Below are 25,581 nucleotides of genomic sequence, written 5' to 3' on the forward strand. Positions count from 1 at the left end.
GACTTGATCACTAGTCGTTATGCGGTGCCTATTTGTTACTAACACACATTCAGTGCGATCATACATGCAACGGTCGTAGGTAGCGCGCATATGCTCGAGCATGAGTGTACCGTCCCCGGGACCACACCGCGCTTAACATTTACCGACTTGATTTTAAGACTAGCGCATGGTGATCAAATCTAGTCAACAGAGGGCGTTTTCCATACAGCACAAGATGGCGGCGACCAGAGAAGGTAACAAATACATTCTGATTTTTTTCACTCATAATTATGTTGGTTTGAAGGCACTGGATACGTTTAGTAATTGTCAACGACCAGTTTAAGCACTTGGTGGGATCCACTTGGTGTATCCCAACAAACATAAAATAACAAATCTGTGAACATTTAGGCTTGTCAAATGGTTATCGGACGCAGAGTTTCAAGATGTTGAAAGCAAAAAAGGGTGTCGAGCGACTGTCGAAAAAAAAACCTTAACAGAGGTGGGCGGGCGGTCTGAGGTAGCCTGAGGTTGCAATTTTCCTGTTTATTTTTCCCCACTTTTGTTGTACTACACGAACCTACTACAACTTATTTCACGTATTTCTGACAGAAATTCTGTGAGCCCTGGTAGGACGTCAGTCAGTGCTACTGCACTGACGTCCTGGATATAAAGGTTCTTTACAATGCGAACACAAGTTTGACGACAATTTTCTTTATTTATTACCTGATTTGAGAAGCTGAAATTCCGTTCATATATTCATAGTGTCCCTCACTATATTCTCAAAGAGTTCACAGCTAACAAATATATCCATGGAAGAAATTATATCCGAAAATATGTCGAAGTTCTGCACTGGCGATGTTGATCACCGTGTACAACTTGATAGTGTGAGCCCAAGTGCGCATGGCTTTGAGTACAGTGCATTATCTTGCCGCCATTCGCCGTCAAAACAGGGTAGGTGCCGTTAACTCGCCTTCAACACCTCCAATGTACATTTTAAAATCCAGGAGGCGTAAAATATTCCAGCTCAAATAGAATTTTCATAAAGTTCTGGTTGAATTTCGAGTACAAATATCAAGTTTTTTTCTTGTAAAAAAAATTTTTTTTAAGCGTGCAGCAAAATCGTCTGCCGCCGTCTTGCTTTTTCACAGTGCTTCCTGTATATGTGCGGACAACAGAGGGTGCTTTCCTGCGCGCATGGTAAAAAGTGGCCTCATTTGTCCTAGGAAAAAAATACGCTTCCGGCTCATGAAGTCTTAGCACGAAGTCTTAGCACAAGACGTCAATGCTCGGTATCGCATAGGTCTGCGCTTTGTGTAAATTGCTCACCGACTATTATCCATCTGCTTAGTGTTTGGTTAACGCAGGTTGACAGCGATTTGGCTGCAAATAGTAGGCCACCAGTGGTCAGTGCAAGAAAGTGTTTACACGGAAGTTAGTGCACGACGTGGGATCGGAACACGCTAATTTCAATTTTCTTTTCGCAAAATATTAACACCAAAGGAGAAAATTCAACAATTTTAAATAATGAGTTCCAACTACAAGGAACATGTGAGTAAGATTTCAGACTCCCGAGTTAGGTAGAAATATTTTTAACAGATTTTGGAAATTTTTTCGCAATGTGGATGTGAGGCTTGTATTCGTATATAGGAAGAAGAAGAAGAAGAAGAAGAAGAAGAACTTGTAGTAGGTTATTGTTTCTTTTATGTAAACTGTATGCCTGATAAATTTTCTAAAAAATAACTAAATAAATAAAGATAAACAATTTGTCTTGCATTTAGAATCAGCAGAGAGTGAACAGCGGCGGAGACGCAAGCATGGGATGCTCAAGATGTATTACGGACTTGATGATGAAACGGGAGGAGACACCAGTGCGAGTCCCATTGACATCGACGGGGCACACTTTGATTCAGAGATCTACCTGACTAAACTCATGAGAGAAAAGAGATTGACTGAGCTGGTAGATCAGGAGGTTGACATGGTTAAACGTGAGTCGAGTCTTATAAAAAGAAAAACCTCAAAACCTACTTTTTCAGTCGGCCTCGTCATTAATCATTTGTTGTTTTGTTGTTTTTCTTGTTTCTTTGCTTTGTAATTTTTTGTGTGTAATTGTTCAGCGCTTTGATCTTTGTGAAAGGCGCTCAATACCTATATTATTTAAAAACTATAATAATAATTGTAACTTTTGATTTTACCCATTATACACCAATGTATAAGAAGCACTGTTTACTCAGTACTTAGCAGAGCTCTGTGAAAAAAAATCTCAGGCACATTACTTGGGTGGGATTCGTACCTTTGCAATCTAGAGTAGTGTCTTACCAACTAGACCTCCCTGATTGCTGGTAGCTAGAAGCTGTTCGAATCCTATATTTTAGAAGCGGGTACCGCATTGATATAATAGATTGGACATTTTCATCAGGGATAAATCCTGATTTATTCGCCATGCAAATTTGTATCTTTTATAATAATAATATTGGCTTCTTATATAGTGCTCATGTCCGTCACTCAGTGACACTCAAAGTCTTCAACATTTTGTCTTTCTTTCACAGAGATCCGGTCGCTAGATAGTGATATGCAGACCTTGGTGTATGAGAACTACAACAAGTTTATTAGTGCAACAGACACGATTAGAAAGGTAAATTCATTTAGTAAAATGTTTCATGCAAATAATGTTCTTTCAGGAGAAGTGAAACTTCATAAAAATCCCCGTACACAAATTTAGAGATCCATTTTTCTCATCAGAAGTTTTGGATGTTGAAAAATGTGCACTGGAAGGCTGTTGAATTTCACACCACTTCAACGTGAGGTTAGAGACTTGTAATTATTTCCCCACTCATTTTTTCCCCACTCACATGAGGACTCTAACGATTGGAAAATGAGAATATCACAAAATTGAATCGGTCATTTCCCTGCCTCTGTTTAATGAGTCTTGAGAGCTTTGTGGTATCAAGCCTGTCAATTTCACTTTAAAGAAACATCTTCAAATTTAAACCCTTCAAATTAACGTTATTATTTGTTGTTTTCTGTTATAGATGAAAACAGACTTTAAAAAGATGGAGGAGGAGATGGATCGCCTAGCAACCAACATGGACGCCATCACAGACTTCAGTGCTAAGATCAGCGGCACCTTACAAGACAGACGAGAGCAGATAACCAAGCTGAGTAGCGTCCACATGCTTCTCAAAAAGGTATTTTAAAATGTTCCATGGCTGTGCAAATTCATGTGGGTTATTACAATAAGATATCCCAAATTGGGTTACCTAAAAGATATCCCAAATGGGTATTCACAAGATATCCCAAATGGGGTGTCCTGAAGATATCCCAAATGGGTGTTCACAAGATATCCCAAATGGGTATTAATAAGATATCCCAAATGGGGTGTCCTGAAGATATCCCAAATGGGTATTCACAAGATATCCCTTGTGGGGTGTCCTGAAGATATCCAAAAAGGGGTGTCCTGAAGATATCCCAAATGGGTATTCACAAGATATCCCAAATGGGGTGTCCTGAAGATATCCCAAATGGAGTGTCCTGAAGATATCCCAAATGGGTATTTACAAGATATCCCAAATGGGTATCCGAAAGATATCCCAAATAGGTTGTTGTGGAGATTTCCAAAATGGTATCCACAAAAAATCCCAAATGGGTTACTTGAAGATATCCCAAATGGATACTCAGAAGATATCCCAAATGGGTGTCTTGAAGATATCCAATAATGGTATCCACAAGATTTCTTTGTCAAGGTATTAATTTTTTATAAAATAAGTGTATCAGGAATTTAAGACAGCTTGTCTGAAATGTTGTGGTTTGATTCATTCCACAGCTCCAGTTTTTATTTGAGCTTCCAGCCAGACTCAAGAAATGCATTGAGATGAAAGCGTACAGCCAGGCTGTCAGGTGAGATTAGTTTGTAAAGGCTGAGTCACACTGCAGCGATAAAGAAAACGAAAACGATCACGGTTGAATTGCTCCGCACAGAATACGCCCATCCTCATTCAACCAATCAAGGGCGTGCATTGTTAACATTCTTGTTTTTGCGTTCTCTTTATCAAGGCCTGTGTGACCGGACCTTTAGGGTCAAGCGGTCTTTAGTGCATGATACTCAAGTGTTGGCATAAGTCCTGTTCGTAACACATTTACCTTTTAGCTAGAACTTAAAATATTTGTCATTACGGAAAGCTCCATTGAAGATTTTCTTTCCCCCATTTTGGAAATTAGCATTGGCTGAAGGAGGTTTTATTCAAAAGAGGGCGCTATCGGAAGCATTTTGTACATACTGAGTTGACTGTATGGGAGGGACACAGAATCTTGGGGCGGAGGGACAGAATCTCCTGCCACATCGGCATGTGAAACCAGATATTGCCGGTCCAAGTCCCACTCAAGTCTTTCTTTCCTTTGCTCAGCCCCTAATTATTTGTACAAAATTGTTCCAAGGGTTTTAATAACTGATGTTCATAACATGGAATGTATGCACAGGTACTATGTGAAGGCCAGGGCTGTCTTACTTCAGTATCAGCACATGTCATCGTTCCACGGCATTCAACAAGACTGCAATGAGATTGTCAATGAGCTACGTACAAAACTCAGAGAGCAATTCGGCAATCGAGAGGTACTAACCTAGAGCCCAGTTACACCCACCCCTTACTATTAAGATTACATATCTTTATCCTAGTTACTCCCACCACTTACCAGTCTTTATCTCAGTTACACCCACCCCTTACCAGTCTTTATCCCAGTTAAACCCACCCCTAACTGTTAAGATTACCAGTCTTTATCCCAGTTACACCCACCCCTTACCAGTCTTTATTCCAGTTACACCCACCCCTTACCAGTCTTTATTCCAGTTACACCCACCCCTAACTGTTAAGATTACCAGTCTTTATCCCAGTTACACCCACCCCTTACCAGTCTTTATTCCAGTTACACCCACCCCTTACCAGTCTTTATTCCAGTTACACCCACCCCTTACCAGTCTTTATCCCAGTTACACCCACCCCTAACTATTAAGATTACCAGTCTTTATCCCAGTTACACCCACCCCTTACCAGTCTTTATCCCAGTTACACCCACCCCTTACCAGTCTTTATCCCAGTTACACCCACCCCTAATTGTTAAGATTACCAGTCTTTATCCCTGTTACACCCACCCCTTACCAGTCTTTATCCCAGTTACACCCACCCCTAATTGTTAAGATTACCAGTCTTTATCCCAGTTACACCCACCCCTTACCAGTCTTTATCCCAGTTACACCCACCCCTTACCAGTCTTTATCCCAGTTACACCCACCCCTTACCAGTCTTTATCCCAGTTACACCCACCCCTTACCAGTCTTTATCCCAGTTACACCCACCCCTTACCAGTCTTTATCCCAGTTACACCCACCCCTTACCAGTCTTTATCCCAGTTACACCCACCCCTTACCAGTCGTTATCCCAGTTACACCCACCCCTTACCAGTCTTTATCCCAGTTACACCCACCCCTTACCAGTCTTTATCCCAGTTACACCCACCCCTTACCAGTCTTTATCCCAGTTACACCCACCCCTTACCAGTCTTTATTCCAGTTACACCCACCCCTAACTGTTAAGATTACCAGTCTTTATCCCAGTTACACCCACCCCTTACCAGTCTTTATTCCAGTTACACCCACCCCTTACCAGTCTTTATTCCAGTTACACCCACCCCTTACCAGTCTTTATTCCAGTTACACCCACCCCTAACTATTAAGATTACCAGTCTTTATCCCAGTTACACCCACCCCTTACCAGTCTTTATCCCAGTTACACCCACCCCTAACTATCAAGATTACCAGTCTTCATCCCAGTCCTTAAAGACGAAAATTATTTTTGTTTTATTCATTTTTCAAAAAAGCTACAGCACTTCAGCAAGTAATATTTTAAGGGAAGTTTTCTACCATTAACTGTGTGAGTTTGTTGTAAAACTGTGGATATTGTGTTTTGTGTCCTTCAAAAAGTACCCAGACCCTTTAATGTTTGTACATGGTTGACTCGGCAATCAACCATTAATATTTGTCCATCCCTCTTTAGTCGAGTGCACAGCAACTTGCAGAGAGTGTGGATCTTCTTCTTCAGTTAAAGGAACCACCGGATGAACTCTGCGATGAATTCCTCTCTCAGTAAGTAATTTTGCAAAGCAGTGTAGATGAATCAATACTGTTGTACCAGGGGGTTGATTCCACTAAAGAGCTTAGATAGAGCAACAGCTAACTGAAAGTAATCACAAAGACTTCACTATGGTCTAGAGATTGTATCTCACCATTCCAGGGCAGACTCATGAATATTTCAGATGTGTCAAACAAATTATTATTGCTACACGACAAACTACGGGCCTTGCCACACGAAGCAACGTTTACAGCCAACTTGGAGGCAACCAACTGCAGTGCATGCTACAGGCCCACTTTGGTAGCAAACAGGTCATGTTTCTAACATTGTATTACGATCCACCCCCCACAAGAGAAATAGGCGAACGTTCAAATGTGAATGCTTTTTCTTCATGGAGATTGCCTGGAACTGGTTGCCAGAAATTGCCTGTGACATGGCCCTAAGGCTGGTCTATGTACCAGTCAATGGGGATTCTCTTGAGACAGCGGACTAGTCTATGTTGTACAAACTCCAGCAAGTAAACCACCTGGCCCTGATGAATCCCCACCCCTAGCATACTAACATTTTTCCGTTTTTGTTTCTTGTTTCCCGTAATAGTGCAATGCAGAAGCTTGATGAAGACTTAGCGGAGATAGCAGCCCAGGTTGATCCAGCGTTGGTTGGTACCCAGCAGAACGAACAAGATGTTGAGACTGAGGAGAGAGATGAGAAGAGACCAGCCGAGAAACTCATGCGAAGTATACCAATGGTGGGTCACATTGATTTGTTTGTTCGTTTGTCTGTGGAGATGATCTTCCCGTCAAGGGAACTCGGCAAACTCCCACAAGGGGATTTAAACACCAAGCTGGCAACAGCCAATCTCTCTCATACAAACATTGGTTGATGCTATGGTTATGAGTTGCACATATCAAGAAGTTTTGACTACTACTGCTAACCTAAACTCTAACCCTAACATGTAAACTAAGGGTGCGTTCGATTAGCTTCCCTGGGTCGACCCGGTCTGCCATCGGTACGTTCGAATAGGTTTGACGTCATACCAGGGGCTCACCCAAGTCAGCCCAGGTGCCCTGCTTGTGGAGTGGGTCATTTGGGGTGGCCCGAGGTGCATGACGTCACCACGAGAGGGTGAGTGAATGTTTTATTAGCTCTTGTCAGGGGCTCACCTGAATGAGCACACTACGGGGTTGACCCAGGGAAGCTAATCAAACGCACCCTAAGAGGGCAAACTCGGAGTAATGATATGGTTGTTGGAACATATGCATGTCAGAATATAGAGAAGTCACCAAAATGTTCGTTGTAACAAATGGAAGTGGCCTGTACCTCTGGCCTGTTCTTACAAGAACGAACTATCGGCGCTTGCAGTTTTGAGATTTAAAAAAAAATTTGTTTAGTAGGTGTCATGGCCGAGTGGTTTTGAGCATCAAATTCCAAGCTTTGTTGGTTAAAACATTGGAGTGTGGGTTCAGATGACATTTGTGTCCTCGAGCAAGCAGCTTAGCTAAAATTGCTTCTCTTATCTTCCCATCTCATCTGCAGGACATCCTGGAGTTTGTTGACAGTAGTTGTAACAGCTTCTTGAGTAACATCAGTCTACTCATTGCATCTTATAAGGAGCTGTTTGTGGACAGGCAAGCAACGGAGTAAGTATCCATTGTTTTGTCCTTTTGTTGGGTAGTGTCTTGCGTCCCTCCCCAGATCAATTGGGGTGCTGTGGCTAAGTGGATAAGAGCACCAAACTCAAGCTCTGATGCTTCTGTTCAGCAGAGTGTGGGTTTGACTCCCGGTCGTGACACTTGTGTCCCTGAGCAAGACACTTAACTATAATTTCTTCTCTCCACCCAGGGGTAAATGGGTGCCTGTGAGAGCAGAGATGGTTCTTGTGATTGATATAGCTGAGTAGCGCATAGTTGTTGCACAGGCTGTAAACTCCACAGCTATAACTAAGCACAGAATGGCCCAATGCATCATAAGTTTGCGATGAACTTTTACTTTGTGACCACTAACGAGTCATCGCAAGATTGTCATCGCTCACTAAAACTTTGCGATGAGTATACTCATCGCAAAGTTTTAGTGAAATCGCTATCCAAAATCCATCGCTAAGTCGCGATGGATTTTGGATTTAGCGATCGATTTCGGCGTTTGCGATGATCGCAAAGCGCGTGCGGCCCCTGTATCTCTTAGGGATGGGCCTGGGATTATGTTTTGTTTTTGTTTTATTGCTTCTGCCTCGGTTTTAAAGTTCTTTGATTTGCCTTGTATTTTATTTATTTTTCTGGTATTCTTGTAAATAATATTTATAAAATAATAATAATCCCGTACCTATTGAGTTCTTTTTGCAGAAATAAACAACTGCTTGTGAACAAATTATTCGACTATGTATACATGAAACACTCTTTCTTGCACAACAAAGGCCAATTTAATAAACCTGGGGTGGATTTCACAAAGAGTTAGGACTAGTCCTAACTTAGGACTAGTCCTAGGAGATATGTAAAAACGTATGGCTAGTCCTAAGTAAGGACGAGTAACTCGTCCTAACTCTAGATAAGACTAGTCTTAACTCTTTGTGACATCCACCCCTGAAGACTTAATTTTTGAGGATAATAACTGATAAGTTGACTGATTTTGTGATCATTATTAGTTCACAAGAACAGGAGGCTCTGGAGCAGGTGGCACACGCTAAGCTAGCTGAGTTTGTCAACTCCCGTATGCAGCAGTACTTTGTGTACATTGATGACAGGATCAAAGCAGAGGTGGGTAGTGCATCAAGACTAGTGGACAAACAAATGTGTGTATGGTTGGATAGTATCATTTGAGTAGATTCAGGACTTAGAATGGACTCATTATATGTAGAATCTCTTTATAACAGTGCTCTTTACAATAAGGGTTGACTCTGTATTTCTTTCTCTGAAAACTGTTTTGAATTTTTTCCACGTCGAACAGAAGAGCACAGTGGATAACTCCTTGCTGGTGCGCGCCCTTGATCGTTTCTACCGTCGGCTACTCGCAACGGACCGCCTCGTTCCACAACTCAAGATCATTGAGCGTGCCTCGGCCATCATAGCCCAGAGTGGTCATGAGAGGGCGCTGTTTTACTTTGATGGACTGAAGCGTCATTTTTCAGGTAATAATAATAATAATAATAATAATAATAATAAAAATAATAATAATAATAATAATAATACTAACCAGTTTTTATATATATTTTTATGAGTTGGGCACCAGTTGCAAAAATGTTAACTTTATGTAATTTTAGCTGGTAACCAGTTTCTGTTTTTTTTTCTCTAAGCTCGGCAAGTTTTTGATGAAAGTATTCAGAAGGGGAACTTTCCCAGGTTATTTTGAAACAAGTTTCTCATGTGGTTTCCTTCTTTGTTTCTTTAGAGTGCATGACGGACATTCGTCAGACTCTGTGTGCCCCGAGATCTGCTGGCAAGAAAGATAAACTAGACATGATAGATCTACTGAATACAACTTCAACATCCATTGTAGAACAGATCAAGGCCATCCTCACAAATCTCAAGGTCAAATAAATTTCTGATTTTCCCTTCGACACTTGTCCTAACCTTTTTGTGAAGTAGAAAAGATATAGAATTGCAAGATTTAATTTTCATCGAGTACAGGCCTTGAAGTTATTAACGGGACTCGCAGCACTTTGCAGTAGTGCTCTTTTGTTGTGATGCTCTTTACAAAGTTTCAATAATGGAATCAAAGAGTAGGCGACGAGTTCTTAAACGGCCGTTTAAACCCGGCCGGTTCTCCGCCGTGTGATAATGCCCCGAGCCGAAGGTGAGGGCTTTTATCGCACGGACACGACCCTGCAAGGTTTTAAATGGCCGTTTAAGAGCCGGTTGGTTCTGCTTGATGTTTTGTTCAGTGTGCTCATAAGACGGTAGAGTACACTGAACAAAATGTTGGGCAGAACCAACCAGCTCATCTCAGAACCGCCAGTACTAACAAAAGAGATTTTTACATGGTGTCACCACAAACCTTAGTTAGTGTGTTTCCACCATGCATATACCACAAACCTTTCCTTTAAAGGCAGTGTACACTATTGGTAATTACTCAAAATACCTATTAGCATAAAACCTTACTTGATAACGAGTAATGGGGAGAGGTTGATGGTATGAAACATTGTGAGAAACAGCTCCCTCTGAAGTGACGTAGTTTTCGAGAAAGAAGTAATTTTCCACGAATTTGATTTTGAGACCTCAAGCATTTTCTTTCATTATTATCTCGCAACTTCGACGACAGATTGAGCTCAAATTTTCACAGGTTGGTTATTTTATGTATATGTTGAGATACACCAAGTGAGAAGACTGGTCTTTGACAATTACCAATAGTGTCCAGTGTCTTTAAAGTTTCTTTCAAAAATAATGATTAATGAGGAATGCTAAGAACAAACTTGTAAGAGGTTGATACTGAGCAGTGATTTTTTTCTGTTTTTGTTTCTGCAGGCATTTATTGCCAACGACATTACATTCTCCCAGACGCCATATTTCCGAGGTCCATTCTGCCAGGACGATGTTCGTGAAGGCCTCATTGTGGCATTCTTCAGACACATGCTAACTGCTTCTTGCGTGAGTTGACTGGACACTATCAGAAATCTAGCTTCAACCTGTTTGAATAAAGACTAACTTTGCGATGCCGATGTCTGCAAAAGCCTGACAGGGATGTGCAATCAGTGTATTCAAATGTTTACTAAGTGCTGTGTGTAACATTTGTATCAAGACAACAATTGCTTTTCTGTTGCTTTCTTTCGAAAAAGCATTTGGAAAATAAAAATAATAAAATCCATTCATTCCTAGTATTGCATAAATACAACCACTTTCCCATTAGCACCTACATAGGGTCAGCGATAAAAGCCCTATGTGTTTCTAGATGGCCCTCCCCTTCAATATGTATTTTTTCTTCAAAGCCAAGGTTTTATTACTCAATGTTTACTTGAGTGGAAATTAATATACAACAACTCGAATTCTCTCTCCCTTGTAGGACCTCTGTGACGGAGTCGGTGAGAAGAGTTCCTCTACAGCTCCTCCCCTCATCCTTGTTCTCTCAAGACTTCTTCTAGACTTTGAGTCGTCTACAATCAGTCAGTTGGTGAGTCCTGCACCCAGATCTCAGGCTTCAATTATAGCTTAGCATTTTGTTTCCACTGCTAAGCAACTATTATAATTGTCTGGTGATGTTTATACAGAAATGAGTGGACTTAAAGTTGTTCTTAAATTTATACCGACAGACCGTATCAAACAGCCCCTTTGTTGCTGTAAAAGTGGCCATCTTATAGGGCAGGCCGTATGCCTGTCTATACACGTACATCAATAATGCACACAGCGTTCCTGGTTTGATTTATGTGGCACGTACACGCACACAAATGAAAACAAATGAAAGAAAACAGACATAACTAAATTAGTCCTTGAAAACCTGTGACATAAGTGAAGTTTTGAGAAGAGATTTGAATTTTGTGGTACAAAATCTAAGATTAAGTGGTAGAGAGTTCCGTGGCACAGCTGAAGAAAAAGACCTGTCACCCCAGGAGTGTCGAGACCTGGGTTCAATGAGGAGAAGCATGGAACTTGATCAAAGGTTCCTTGGCGAAGTAGTTCTGAGAAATAGTGGGGAGCCTTGTCATTGAGACAACAAGCAACAGCTTGAAGATGGCTCAATGAGAGATATATTGCCAGTGAAGTTGCTTTAGAATCAACTGAATCGAACGTCGCTTCTCTTTTTATCTCATAGATGGTGTTAGGGGATGAGCTGTTCGCTACGGACAACAGACGAGGTTTAACCCAAGCTTCTGTCCTATGCTCAGAGGCTCAGACAGCTGCACAGAGACTACTGAACCACTATGTCAAACTTCAAGGGCTACAGATATCTCAGGTCAGCGAAGGGACAAAGTTGGTTTTATGGTTGTAGATATTGACGTTAAGAAGAAGTAGGCTTTTCTTCCTGCTCTTCAGCTTTTTGGTTATTTGTAACCAGCAGTTGGCTTGTGGCTGATGATCACTGGCCTTTGGGAAGGGGGTTCTTTACTGAAAACAGCTTATAAGAGTCTCGATGAAACAGGTGGTAGAATTTGGTTTGTAGGAAATTCCTGTAAAGTCTGAGGCGTGCTCTTGCCCAGAGTAAAGATCGGTTCATACTTCCTGTGAATGTGCTGTGGATTTGACGTTAGTTTGATGTTGCAACTCTTTTTGTAACGGACTTGAGCACAACTCAACTGCTGCGAACTATTTGTTGCGAATATGTGACGCCAACATTCGTATCGCATTTGCATGAATTATGAATCGGGCTTTACACAAGCAGTGGTATACTACTTGGACTACCTCTGGCACTGTTTATTGGAATGAATGTACTCCTTCTTTCAGATGCTAAGAAAGAGTGTCGACACACGAGATTGGCTGAATACCATTGAGCCACGCACAGTGCGTGCTGTCATGAAGCGCGTCGTAGAGGATATCACCAACATTGACGGCCAAGTGGGGGCGCTTTACGAGGAAGGAACACGCAAGGCTCACAGTAGTGACTCTAGTAGGAGAGCTCTAAGCTACAGTGTATCTAAGCAGCAGCAGCTACGCATGCAGAGAAGCTATGCATCAAGGTGAGTGGGTTTTTAATTAGTTTTTATGAAAGTCGCCAGACAAACAAGGCCTGAAGGCCACTTAATGGTTTGGGCTACAGTCGCTTTTTTACCCGCGGTGGAGATTTTTCAGAATTTGGGAGACTTCTCTGCTACTTTCAGAATTGAAGAGACTTCTCAGTTCTGAAAAAAACTTTTTAACTACTACCTGGTTGGAAGGTACAAAATGGGCAGGGACTACTACTTTCACTTTTAGTAGATCGGGGGGACTTCTCGTTATAAACTTCACTACCCTGGAGTGAGTTCTTAATTGGTCTCAACGTTTCAACTAGCTTGCTCTACTCATCATCAGTAGTGTTTCCGCAAACAAAATAATATAAAAAAAACAATAATATAAAATAATAAAACAATAATATAATAACTTTGCATGGTGGAAATACGATGTGGAAAGGTTTGCGGTAACACCATGTAATGACTATCTCTAAATGAGTTGGGGTGGTTCTGAAAAGAACCGTTGGTTTCAACTCAATGTTTTGATCAGTATGCTCTGATCGTGTCCTGCTTTCTCCAGGAGACGAACAGAGCATACTGATCGAAACGTCGAGTTGAAACCAACGGTTCTTTTCAGAACCACCCCAACTCAATAGAGATAGACATAACATGGTGTTACCGCAGACCTTTCCAGATAATAATATAATAGTCCTAACCATTTGTGTATTGTTCTGACAGTAACACCTTTGACACCAGCTTGATGAGTAATATACAGAAGCTGTTTTCAGAGAGGATAGAAATCTTCAGCACTGTAGAGTTCTCTAAAGTCTCCATTCTTACCGGCATCGTCAAGATCAGTCTCAAGGTAACAGACTAAATAATGCACAAACAACTGCTTATACTCAGTCTTGTTCCCTGCCTTCTGATGATGTCTTCCTCAAACAGCCCCCTCACTGAGGTTAAAGGAAGACCTATCATTGGCTGAGAGTTATGCGTGGCGTGTACGCATTTGCAAGTATCTATTGTTTGACCTCCACGTTAAAGTTTTACGGACTGAGTTATTGTCAAAACCAACTCTGTATATTTCAGTCATGGGTGGGGAAAAAGAGACAGAGAGAAAGAGAAAGCAGGACTTGTTGCAATTGTGGCTAGTCTAGGGAAATTCTATTGACCCTACAAAATATTGACTCTTGCTCCGAGGTCACACTCATGCAGCTACTGTGGACCAAATATCTGATGATTTTTAGTCAAATTGCATACAAAAGATATAGTGTTCTGTAACCACATGTGTGCTGCCTAAAATGTGCCGTTTATAACAACACAGAGTCAGACTCTATATTGACGTCAGGTGACTTGGGTCACTACAAGAATATAGCTACATTTTGGGACTGTATCAACCTATTTATAATGAACTTGTAGTGGTTACAAAGTTTCAAGTTGTGACCAAAATACATTTTTACAGTACGCTTGTGGATTTTTAGGCCTCATACCTCAAAAAGTGCCGAATATACAGGGCTCAACACAAATCTCTGCTACGGTAAAACCAATATAATGTTTGGGTGCTGTTTCATTTCAGACATTTTTAGAGTGTGTTAGACTGAGGACGTTTGGGCGTTACGGATTGCAACAGATCCAGGTTGACACGCATTATCTTAACCTCTACCTTTGGAGATTTGTAGCTGACGAAAAGTAAGTTTATCTCAAGATTCTAAACAATAACGGACAATTTAAGGTCAGGCTTGTGTTTTGGTTTTTGGAAGAGTATGTAGGTACAAGTATTACTTTCTAGTTATTTCTTTAGATGCAGCGTTTCTTTTGATGTACCCACTCAAAGTTTTAAAAACAGATATAAATTTCAACATGTTATTATTCTGAGTGGCCCCTTGGTCAAAACAAAACAAAAATAATTGGTTGTCAATTATTATTCAAATATATGAGGACTAGTTAGAAAAGATTGCACCCTTCTAAAAAGTCGGGTTGTACTATTCTGGCTGGCAAGTGAATTCAAATCAAACAAATAGGGAAATAGCTATCATACAGCTTTTGAACATTATATCTTGATATTTTGGTTGTAGATTGGTTTATTTTCTATTGGACGAGATTGTTTGGAAAGGTTGCAGCCTACTCAAAAGTAAGATTTTACAATTCTGGGCGGCAAGTACATTTTTAAGGAGGGTAACTTCTAACAATTTGTATATTTTGTTGGTAGATTGGTTCATTTTCTATTGGATGAAATAGTGGGCAGTGCTCTTCACCGATGTCTAGATGCGGTTCTAATGGAGACCAGTGTAAGTTTATTTTCTCTATGTTTATTGCCTCCCAGTGCACTGAAGTCCTTATATCAATACATACATATTATGCAAATTTGTGGAGTGGCTATATTTGCATTTTGATGACTTGGTTAAATATGCTGGTAGTTTTATGTGAATTGCCTTTCTTTTATGTGCACCTGGGTCTGGGTCCATTTTCATAAAGCTGCTTGTGCCAAATAAATTGTTTAGAAACTTCATTCTAGGTTAAAAAAAGACGGGATACCAATCATAAATTGTACATGTGAGATAATTTTGGCTGTTAACCATATTTTGGTAAGCATGATGCTGTTGTGCTCAGCTATTTTTTGTGCTTGAGCCATTGGGCATTGGTCATGTCTGAAAAGATGGCTGGAGCAGTGCCTATGGCCGAACCACTGAAAGCCACATACTTCAGTGCTGTGTGGCTTCTAGCAGATAGCCAAAGTCCCTTGATTCAGATGCACCTAGTGTAAATCCCTTCAAAAATGGGTTGTAGAGTGAAATATATACTGAGAGACCTGTTTAAGGGGGTTGCAAAAGCAAATCGATAAACATTTAGTTTGTCATTTTGATAAATTTATCACATGGTGCATGAAAGGGTTAAATTGTCCAGTTTTGTTGTTCTGCTTTTGTAAGAGAGAAACAAGTAATTGTATCAGGATCTTTACTCAAATGTGTACAAAATATATATATTACCTTTTTCAGACCAGGGGTAGGGGGTTCTTCGAGGAAGGCCCAGTATTAAAACCCCCAGCTTTTTGTTTTGCATAACCTCCATTTGCATGCATTCTCTATACAGTCATTAAACTTTATGATTAGCAAATATAAGGGTACATGTACAAGTAGGAATATAAGCAGTAATTGGAATCCCAAACTGAAAGAGCTAAGCATAGCTTTGCCACTGCATACTTTTTGTTTTTTGTTAAGGCCATTCTGCACCATAAAAGCAGTAAGTTGCTGGCACGTAAGTGACCTTAATGAGCAAATGGTCATTGAAAAGGACCAAAGCCCGGAACAAAAACCACAAAGAAACCCAATTACTTTAGAACTTTCTGGACCACAATTTGCTGGAACATTTTGAAGCAAAGTTTGTCGCCTTGCAGCGAGGCTCCTCATTACTAGCCAAAAGGAGATGGAATTTCAAAGCAACTCACAGCAAGGAGCACAAAATTACAAATGGAATACATACAAGTTGTGTGCTTTCAGATGCCTTGAATCCCAGACCTCAGCTCAGTAAGAGATTACTTCTTTTATACTATCAATAGCTCTCTTGTTGCTCAGTACCAAGTAAGTTTTTTGCTAACAATGATCTGGAGTAATTACCAATAGTGTCCAGTGCCTTTAACGTAATGTATCGTATTCCACGTGTCCTAGTAATAGTACACCATCAGAACCGTTCGTGCATCGGTTTAGGCAAGCCCCATCAACAGCGCAGAGACACTAAAACCAAATGGTGCATTACTACCGCAGACACTTACAGAAAGATGGAAACAAATGACATGGTGGATGAGGGTTTATTGGACTTTGAGTATTACAGACATGCTGGCAGTTTCTGCTCCATGATTATAATGATGTCTCCCTCTGTTTCAATCCTGGATTTGTCTTTCTTAAGGGTACATGTAGGATTCATTCATTCATTGCATATATTTTTTCATAACACATTTTCCATGGTGACCAATGGTCCAATTGCAGGGAAATGAACACAGAATTCAAAATGCTTGAGGTTCTAGTATTCAATTAAAAAACACAATACTGCTGGACCTGTCCAGTCATGGGTTAAAGGCCCGGTCACTCAGGCCCCGATAAAGAGAATGAAAACGAGAGCGATAAAATGCACGCCCCCGATTGGTTGAAATGCTCTACCCAGAATACGCCCACGCTTATTTAACCAATAGAGGGGGTGCATTTTTATCGTTAACATTTTCGTTCTCGTTATCAGGGCCTGTGTGACCGGGCCTTTACAGACCTGCCACTAAAACTTGGGCCTGTGGTCCCGTGTCCAATTCTCTTTAGTGTTGAGCATTTTCACCTATCATTTTGTTTCTTCTTATTTCTTATTCCAGATTGTTGAAGTTATCTGTGACCGTGGATGAAACACAAATACCCAGTTGCTATGGCAATGATCTGACCCGAGAGCAAGCTAAAGGTATCTTTCAAAAAAACATATTGGACCAATATTATTGCATTTTTGTTTGTTTTACTAGAACGTGTATATCTTGGGCTGTAGAATCAGTTCTACTACGCTTAGAAAAAAAATGGTACTGTTTTTTCTTGGTAAAACATTAAACGGTGTCCAAAAAAGGATTCAAGCGTGAAAAAAGATATTAGCGTGCGGTACTCTTTCATGGCGTGGTGTGAGGTGCTAACTTAATAGGGTATCGTGGCTGAGTGGAGAAGAACACCGACCTCAAGCTCTGGTGTGTCTGTTCAGCAGAGTGTTAATTTGAATCTCGATCGTGACACTTGTGTACTTGAGCAAGACACTTCACCTTAAGTTTCTCTCCACCCAGGGGTTAAAGGGTACCAACGAGACCACAGGTCTTGTTGCTCAAAATGTTCACTGGCCCAGAATAGTTTTATACAAAACCAGAATCTAAATTAGAAAAAAATGTCCTGACACATCTAAAGATACATTTAACCGTTTTATTTGAACAAGCATTAAGGAATGTAAAGAGAAGATTGATCTCATTTGTCTGTATAATATGAGTATAAGTAGTCTCCTAGCGATGACTAGAGCAAGCTAGTCGAAACCTTGAGACCAACCAAAGAACTGACTCCGCGGTAGTAATAGTTAATAAGCGGGACACTTGTTTCCAGAACTGAGAAGTCTCCCGAACACCCCGAACAATCTACTCCGCGGTAGTAGAATGAAGCAAGACAGTTCTCGAAGAACAAACTCTACCTGGCAAGTAGATACACACACGGTGTTACCGCGAACCAAATATATATTGATACCTCACCATGCAATGCCTCAAATCATATATGAGTATAAGTACTTCATTACTTAATAGAAAGGAAAGGTATTCTATCAGACTCAAAGGTCAACATTTGAACACAATATTACACGGAGTAGGGTAGTCTTATTCAATTGAAAAAACACAGGGCTCCTGGACTTGTCTAGTCTTTTGTTTACATGCCAGACACTAGAACTATGTACTGGACTCAGTCCTATGGGCCAGTGTTATATCCAAGCCCTGCGTTGCTGTTAAGCCAATAGTTGTAGCCAAAACAAAATACAGCAAGTTCAAAGATTTCAACTCAATTGTATATATAAGTAAATTAGCTTTTTTATTTTATGAAGACGCAGTCGAAATTGTTATGGCTTTTCTGCAGGTGTGTAACTTCAGTAAGGTCTTCAGTATACTATGTTACATAACTGTTTATTTGATCATGTATATTTATGATAGAAGTGGAAATAAAGTATTAATATATGTGTAACAATTTAAATTGTTCTAATCTTTTTCACAGTGATTACCCTGATTACTGATTATCAAAGATCTTTTGATGTAATTATTTCATCATTCGAGAAATGAGACAGTTCTGGGTTTATAGAGATCACTATGAGCAATCGTCGGACGAGACCTGTAGGCCACCAATGCCAGTGGGGTGTCATCGAGCAACCGTTGGGTTAATATAGTAGGCAACCTTTCAGATAAGTAGGTTGTCCATTGGGTAATTGACATGCAGTTATGATGTGACCATTGGGTTGTTATCGAGCAACCTTTGGGTGATCAGTGGGCGACCACTGGGATGAGTAGGTTGTCATTGGGCAACCACAATGCAGTTACGAGGTGACTAGTGGGTTGTCATAGGGCAACCTTTGGGCGATCAGTGGGCGACCATTGGGATGAGTAGGTTGTCATTGGGAAACCACAATGCAGTTATGAGGTGACCATTGGGTTGTCATGAGGCAACCTTTGGGCGATCAGAAGGCAACCATTGGGATGAGTAGGTTGTCATTAGGCAATCACCATGCAGTTATGAGGTGACCATTAGGTTGTCATGAGGCAATCGTTGGGCGAACAGTAGGCAACCATTGGGATGAGTAGGTTGTCATTGGGCAGCCACAATGCAGTTATGAGGTGACCATTAGGTTGTCATGAGGCAACCGTTGGGCGAACAGTAGGCAACCATTGGGATGAGTAGGTTGTCATTGGGCAGCCACAATGCAGTCATGAGGTGACCATTAGGTTGTCATGAGGCAACCGTTGGGCGAACAGTAGGCAACCATTGGGATGAGTAGGTTGTCATTGGGCAGCCACAATGCAGTCATGAGGTGACCATTAGGTTGTCATGAGGCAACCGTTGGGCGAACAGTAGGCAACCATTGGGATGAGTAGGTTGTCATTGGGCAGCCACAATGCAGTTATGAGGTGACCAGTGGGTTGTCATCGGGTAACCGTCGGGCAATCAGTGGGCGACCACTTGGTTGTCATCGGATCTTGATTGTAAGCAAGGCCCAGTGTTAAGCACCAGAGTAGCAGTTGGATTTCAATATGAACAACTGCGGCGCTAGTACTTAGAACAGAGCAAGCAAATTGGACTGGTACAACAAAGTTCATTCTTCTGTGCCGCTTTAATAGAACCATAACTACTTCTCATCACCTAGGAGGATACATGTATGTCTACATGGGTACCTGTGATTGGTTAAGATACATGTACATGTTGACTAGTTTGGCTGTCAGGGTTGCATATATTTCTAAGCAGTCTGTGATAATTCAAACTATAACACTTGTGTGGCAATACAAATTATTATTGAGATTGGCTAGTTACATACTGCATACATCTAAGAAGTTTTTATTTTTTAATATTTAAATGAAATATGTACAATAACAATATCGTCATATGTAATATCACAAGCCAATTCAAGTTGAAGGCTACTTATTTTGGCTGTTAAGCTGTTAAAGCTGTTAATCAGACAATTCTGCTTAGCAAGTTTCTTGGCTAAGCAAGAAATCAGTGAGGTACCAGTCACAGTGGTAATTATATGGTATTCTGGCAGGTAATTTATTCTTGCTTAGCAAATGTTTGTTGTGCTAAGCAAGTTTTTGTGCCTAATACATGCTATATTTAATAAAGCCCTGGTCTAGGGCTACTACTTTCAAGTTGCTTAATAATAAATATCAATCACTGAAAAAAAATTATAATTATATTTAATTATTGCGTTTGATAAAACCTATGACCTTCAGTTGATACGAATCTGCATTACACTCTGGACACATAATGTACACGCACAAACGATACAACCACATAAACACAAAAAGCCCGTTGAATATTAATTAAAAACGTTAAAGTGATAAATTAGTCATTATTTTGATAGATGTTTATTGCGGCTCATCAATTACTACTGGTAATTAAACGTGGGGCAGCTTAGTGGTTTCCTCATGGAGGGTCTTTTCATTTAATTGCAATTTAACACCCAATGTCATTCAATATGCTGTGGTAGATTAAACACCAGACTGACCTGCACTATCAAAAAACCTGAGCAAAATATAGATTTCAGTTCCAAAATTTAATTAGTGGGTTCAGATTCGGAAAACCCAGCCCAAATTTCATAGTACAGCATTTCATAATTCATAAAACAGGAGAAAACTGCCACATTATTTTTATCAAGAATGTCCAACCCATATGCGTTTCGCAAGGTGACAGCAGTTACCAACCACATCTCTGGACCCAGCATTCACAAACCAAGGAAATTTGAATCTCCAAAAGTTGCCTTTAAGCGATCTTTGGAGATAGACATTTATAAGTATATGCTTTCAGAAAAGGTTAGCATAAGGCACTTTGACACTTGTAATTAATGTAGTTCCTAGTAATTAATGCCTTCTCATTATTAGTGTAAAACAAACCAGAAAGCTATTGCTAAAAATATATACTCACTCCATGGCGATATAATATCCCAGAGGTATATTACTTTTCATGGTCAAATGACTGTCTAGTCTTTGTTTAAAGGGAATTTACAACTTTAAAATGTGTATATTTTCAATTCCTAAACTGTGTTTTATTATTCAGCAGTATCATGTCTTAAAACCAATATTCAAATCAATATCACTTTTCAGCGTTCAGTTTAAACAGCACAGTGTTTTCATTTAAGTGGAAGTGTCGTGGCCGAGTGGTTAAGAGCACCGAGTTTTAACTCTGATGTTTCTGATCAGCAGAGTTTTGGTACGAGTCCCAGTCGTAACACTTGTGACCTTAAGCAAGACACTTAACCATTGCTTCTTCCTGCGGATGGGACGTAAAGCCGTTGGTCTGGTGTGTTGTGTAATGCACGTAAAAGAACCCAGTGCACTTATCGAAAAGAGAAGGGTGTTCCTGGCTGTGGCTGCTAAATGTGCCGTATAGCTCCTTCTAAAAGGTGCTACATAATTGGGTCGCATAATTCATAACTTCAATAACCTGTATCTTTCTGTAAAAATTTATATACTAAGCACCTTGAGTACCTTATTGGTAGATTATTATTTAAGTAACATACGTGTAGTTCATGGTAGACACCTCATTAAGCAGTAATGTGCAGGTAACTTTATCATCAAATACCTGCGGCACTACTACTTAGAGAGGTAAATACCAAGCCATGGTAGGCCGCTAAGCTATGCTTCTACTGATCCAAAGAATTAAACAAGTTTTAAATTCCACAACGGCTGAAGGTAGATGGTCAAGTTGGTATCTTTCCTCGCCTTCCATCTCTTGGACTCCAGGTCAATTCATGTCGAGACATTATATGGATTGGGTTTTCATTCCCTACCTTACTGCACAGGTTTTCCCTGGAATAATTCTCGGGAGGTTTTCTTCCCACATCCAAAAGTGAAACTTCCTTCCTTTTCTTCTCTCCGTTTGGCTCTTGGCTAGTACAGTGATTAAGTTCACTTGTCTCAGAGTCATTGGCTTAATAAATTAAATGAAATTAAATGAAATTAAATTAAAGTAAATGAAATGAAATGAGGTAAAAAATGTAAAGGAGTTTCTTATTATTTAGGCGAACTATAAAGGTACACCAGACTCAAGTTCCGATGGTGTTACGATTGTTGGATTTTGTTTGCTGTAAATGTACCCAGTTTTATGCAAGTCTACATTCAGAATTAACCTTACATAATTTATTACCAAGCCTTGTGATGAATGAATTCCTATGAGAGTTAAAATCATAAATTATCTGAAACCCAAAGCAGGGTTACCTTTAACGAGCTACAGTTTCAATTTCATTTGTTTCAGAAGATTTCTACAGCAGCTGCCATTTTAATTTAAAGTCTTATGATTTATTGTCTCTCTTGCCCTTTGTTCAGGTTGTGTGCAATTTTTAAATAAAGACAGCGAAATAGTCTGACCATCTCTCATTCCCCCACCCAAAGAAAATGTAAACAAATCAATTTAATTGTGAGTAAATAAGGATGTTAATAAATAAGTCAGTCAATCAATCAATCAATCAATTAATAATGAATTGCACAATATCTTTATTGTTTATTTCCTTGTAACGTTAATTTGTTTTGCATATGTTCAACGCATATGTTCAACATTTGCACATGTTGTGGAACCTTTCCATATGTTTTGTTAAATAGAGAATGATTGATAGCAATAAACGGATGTGAACTCAACTTGAATACATGAACAAACAAATAAATGAGATTAAAAAAATAAATCAACCAATAATTTTTCTTTTTAATAAAAATCAAATAAATAAAAATGTATCAATAAATAAATAAAACAATTAACAAAATAAAAAAATAGAAAAGATACAAATAAGAAAAAAAGTAACAAATACAGACAAGATAAGTATTTTCTAATAAATTTGTGTTTTTGATAGCTCAGACTCCAACTGTTTGTCCTTAAACAAATTTATTTTATATTATGTCCTATTAATTTATGCATAAAACATTACTACAGTTATGTGGCATATGGTTGTTTTGTGTTTGCACATTTATTGCTTAGTTTATAACCCAAACCTGAAATTAATATCCCATTGCAAATATTGTTTTGAGTTTCATTTTATGCAGATGACTCTATAAACTATCCACGTTTTAAATTATTTATTTTGTTTGCATATTTACCCTTCCTGACAAAGGAGGACAAATGTGTTTAAAGGCACTGGACACTTTTGGTAATTGCTCAAGAAATGGTTAGCTTAAAAATTACTTGGTAACTAGCAATGGAGAGCTGTTGACAGTTAAAAACATTGGGAGAAACGGTTCCCCCAGAAGTAACGTATGTTTTAGAAATATAATTTTTTTTCACTCAAGCCTTTTTAGGCGTCTGAAAGCAAACAAAGTAATGCAACAATGGTGTTTTTTCTTTCATTATTCTCTTGCAAATTAGATGAACAATTGAGCCCAAATGGTAACAGGTTTGTCGTTTTATTCATATGTTGGGATACACCAAGTGGTAACAGGGTCTTTGACCAAACGTGTCAAGTGTCTTCATTCTATTTTAGAAACACTGTAGTTTTCTTCGTCTATATATACTTGTATACGCCACATAAAGGGGGAATCCCCGAATTAGATAAGAAATTGATCAATCAATCAATCAATCAATCAATCAAACGTAATTTGTATAGCTCCTAAATCAAAAGTTTGCACAAAGACGCTGAGGCACAGAAGAAATAAAAAGTCATTGATGGCAGGCCTCCTGAAACAAGCGGGCTTTCAGAAGTGACTTCAATGTTGAAGGATGTTGTGTCCCTGATGTGATTGGGAAGTTTATTTCAGATTAATATTGTACACCAATCTGCCAAGTCGTGATGGCATCTACCATAAATTTATATTATGAACATTTCAATTTTGTTTGTCCATGTGTTTTCTAATGTAAAATAAAACTGAATAATTATCCCGTTTGCGGTATAAAAACCAAACGCACTGTTCTTTTGAAAACAAAACGACAACAAAACCAGAATGGTTTGTGTCTATTTCGGTGAAACCAAACGTATTGTATCTCTGACAAAAAGAACAAAAGCACTCCTCAAAACCTCAGTAAGTTTCGAAAGGGAAAACCGTTTTACAAAAGAAGGCAATTAATATATTTGATAAAATGGTTTTCTTCTATTTTAAGCAACACTGTGTATTCTTTTTATAAGCTGGACGATTGTGTGTATGCTTTGTATTCAATACGAACTGCTGTGCGATCTCACGGAAACAAAGTGCGTATAGAATCGTTAAAGGCACTGACCACTATTGCTAATTACTCAAAATAATTGTTAGCATAAAAACTTACTTGGTAATGAGCAATGGAGAGGTGTTGATGGGACAAAACAGTGTAAGAAACGTAGTTTTCGAGATAGAAGTAGTTGTCCACTAAATGATCAATTGAGTTAAATTTTTCACAGTTTTGTTATTTTATGCATATTTTGAGATACACCAAGATGGATCACTGGTCTTTGACAATTACCAAACGTGTCCAGTGCCTTTAAATAGTCACACCATATGTTTTCGCAATATTATAGCTTTTCGGTCTATTTGGTCATTGATTTATTGATTTCGCGTTTTACTGAGTTTCCATTGTTGGAAATGTTTGAACGTTGGTTGAACAGCAGGAAACAATTCATAACAGTACCTAAAAAACAACTCATATTGTTCATATTAGTCGACAACTCAACAAGTAAGTAATTCTAGAAAGAGAGTCATGAAATATTTCTTGTGAAATGGTTTGACTTATGGTTTAAAAAGAACCGATGGTGTAACAAGTTCACAAGACTCTGGAAAGTAGGGAGTGTTTTGCTCAATACACATCGGTGTAAGGGTGCTCAAACAATTAAGACTGGTTATGGCCAATTCAAAACTAACACTTTTAAAACGCTGATGTTACCGAAAACCTTCCCAGATTAAATTTCCACAATATGTAAAATTTTAAAGCCGGCTACCCCTGATTATTTTATTCAAAACGAAACTCATTCTGGAGGGGTTTTTGTTCTCTCATTTGTTCACGTGGTCGCGGACTTCCGCTTTGAGCACAACGAAAACCCAGCACAGCAGCAAATGTATTAATACAATGCAATCCCCACCCATTAGACAAATCGTTACACCTAGTACAATGTATGTTTTTCTGTTTCAAAATACTTACATTTTTTTATCAGATGTTCAAAATATAGTTTTACGATTTATTTGCCATCCCCGACGACTGTTCGCTGCGCCTTCTTTGTCTGAATGTAAGCTTGAGGTTGAACATCAACCCCAAGACCTTTTTATGTAGAGAAGAGATACCTCGGCTATTAGAGCAACCACCGGACATGGGGATGAGGTTGTGCTATATATTTGAAATTGTAACAAATTTTACCAATATGCTGGGCTGTCAGCATTTTTCCAAGGGTGAAAAGTCACAATATTTATCATTTTTACATCATGATTACTATAATAAAGGTGACGGGGTTAGGATAAGGCTTAAGGAAAAGTTAATCCAAGATGGTCAGTCACAAGATTAAAACAGTGCGATGTATTTTAAAACTAACTTTTTTGGCAATCTGATTTTGTATGCTTATTTTGTGGATGCTAAATCAAAAAGTCAACAAGTCAACAAGGAAAACAAATTTTCACAAGAGAGCAATTAAAATGTTACCTCACTAGTTCCTCCGTGCTCCATCCAGTCTTGTTCGTGACATCGTCTTTGAAGAAATGCACTATTTATAGCATTGCATGATGCCAGA

General features: G+C 39.4%; 1 protein-coding gene across 1 annotated transcript; it reads left to right on the top strand.

The window, feature by feature from the left end:
• The first annotated feature begins 203 nt into the window (after nucleotides 1-203).
• On the top strand, nucleotides 204-17,754 carry LOC117295094 (vacuolar protein sorting-associated protein 51 homolog). Its single transcript, XM_033777663.1, has 20 exons — nucleotides 204-233; nucleotides 1,758-1,964; nucleotides 2,526-2,611; nucleotides 3,009-3,164; nucleotides 3,800-3,873; nucleotides 4,453-4,585; nucleotides 6,024-6,112; nucleotides 6,696-6,846; nucleotides 7,635-7,738; nucleotides 8,737-8,848; nucleotides 9,039-9,219; nucleotides 9,480-9,619; nucleotides 10,553-10,675; nucleotides 11,088-11,195; nucleotides 11,835-11,975; nucleotides 12,464-12,696; nucleotides 13,405-13,531; nucleotides 14,243-14,355; nucleotides 14,876-14,954; nucleotides 17,021-17,754. Exons 1-20 carry the CDS (start codon nucleotides 215-217, stop codon nucleotides 17,048-17,050), a joined length of 2,406 nt encoding a protein of 801 aa, XP_033633554.1. The 5' UTR covers nucleotides 204-214; the 3' UTR covers nucleotides 17,051-17,754.
• Nucleotides 17,755-25,581: the final 7,827 nt, after the last annotated feature.

The sequence above is a fragment of the Asterias rubens genome, chromosome 9 (assembly GCF_902459465.1).
Source record: "Asterias rubens chromosome 9, eAstRub1.3, whole genome shotgun sequence".
NCBI lineage: Eukaryota > Metazoa > Echinodermata > Asteroidea > Forcipulatida > Asteriidae > Asterias > Asterias rubens.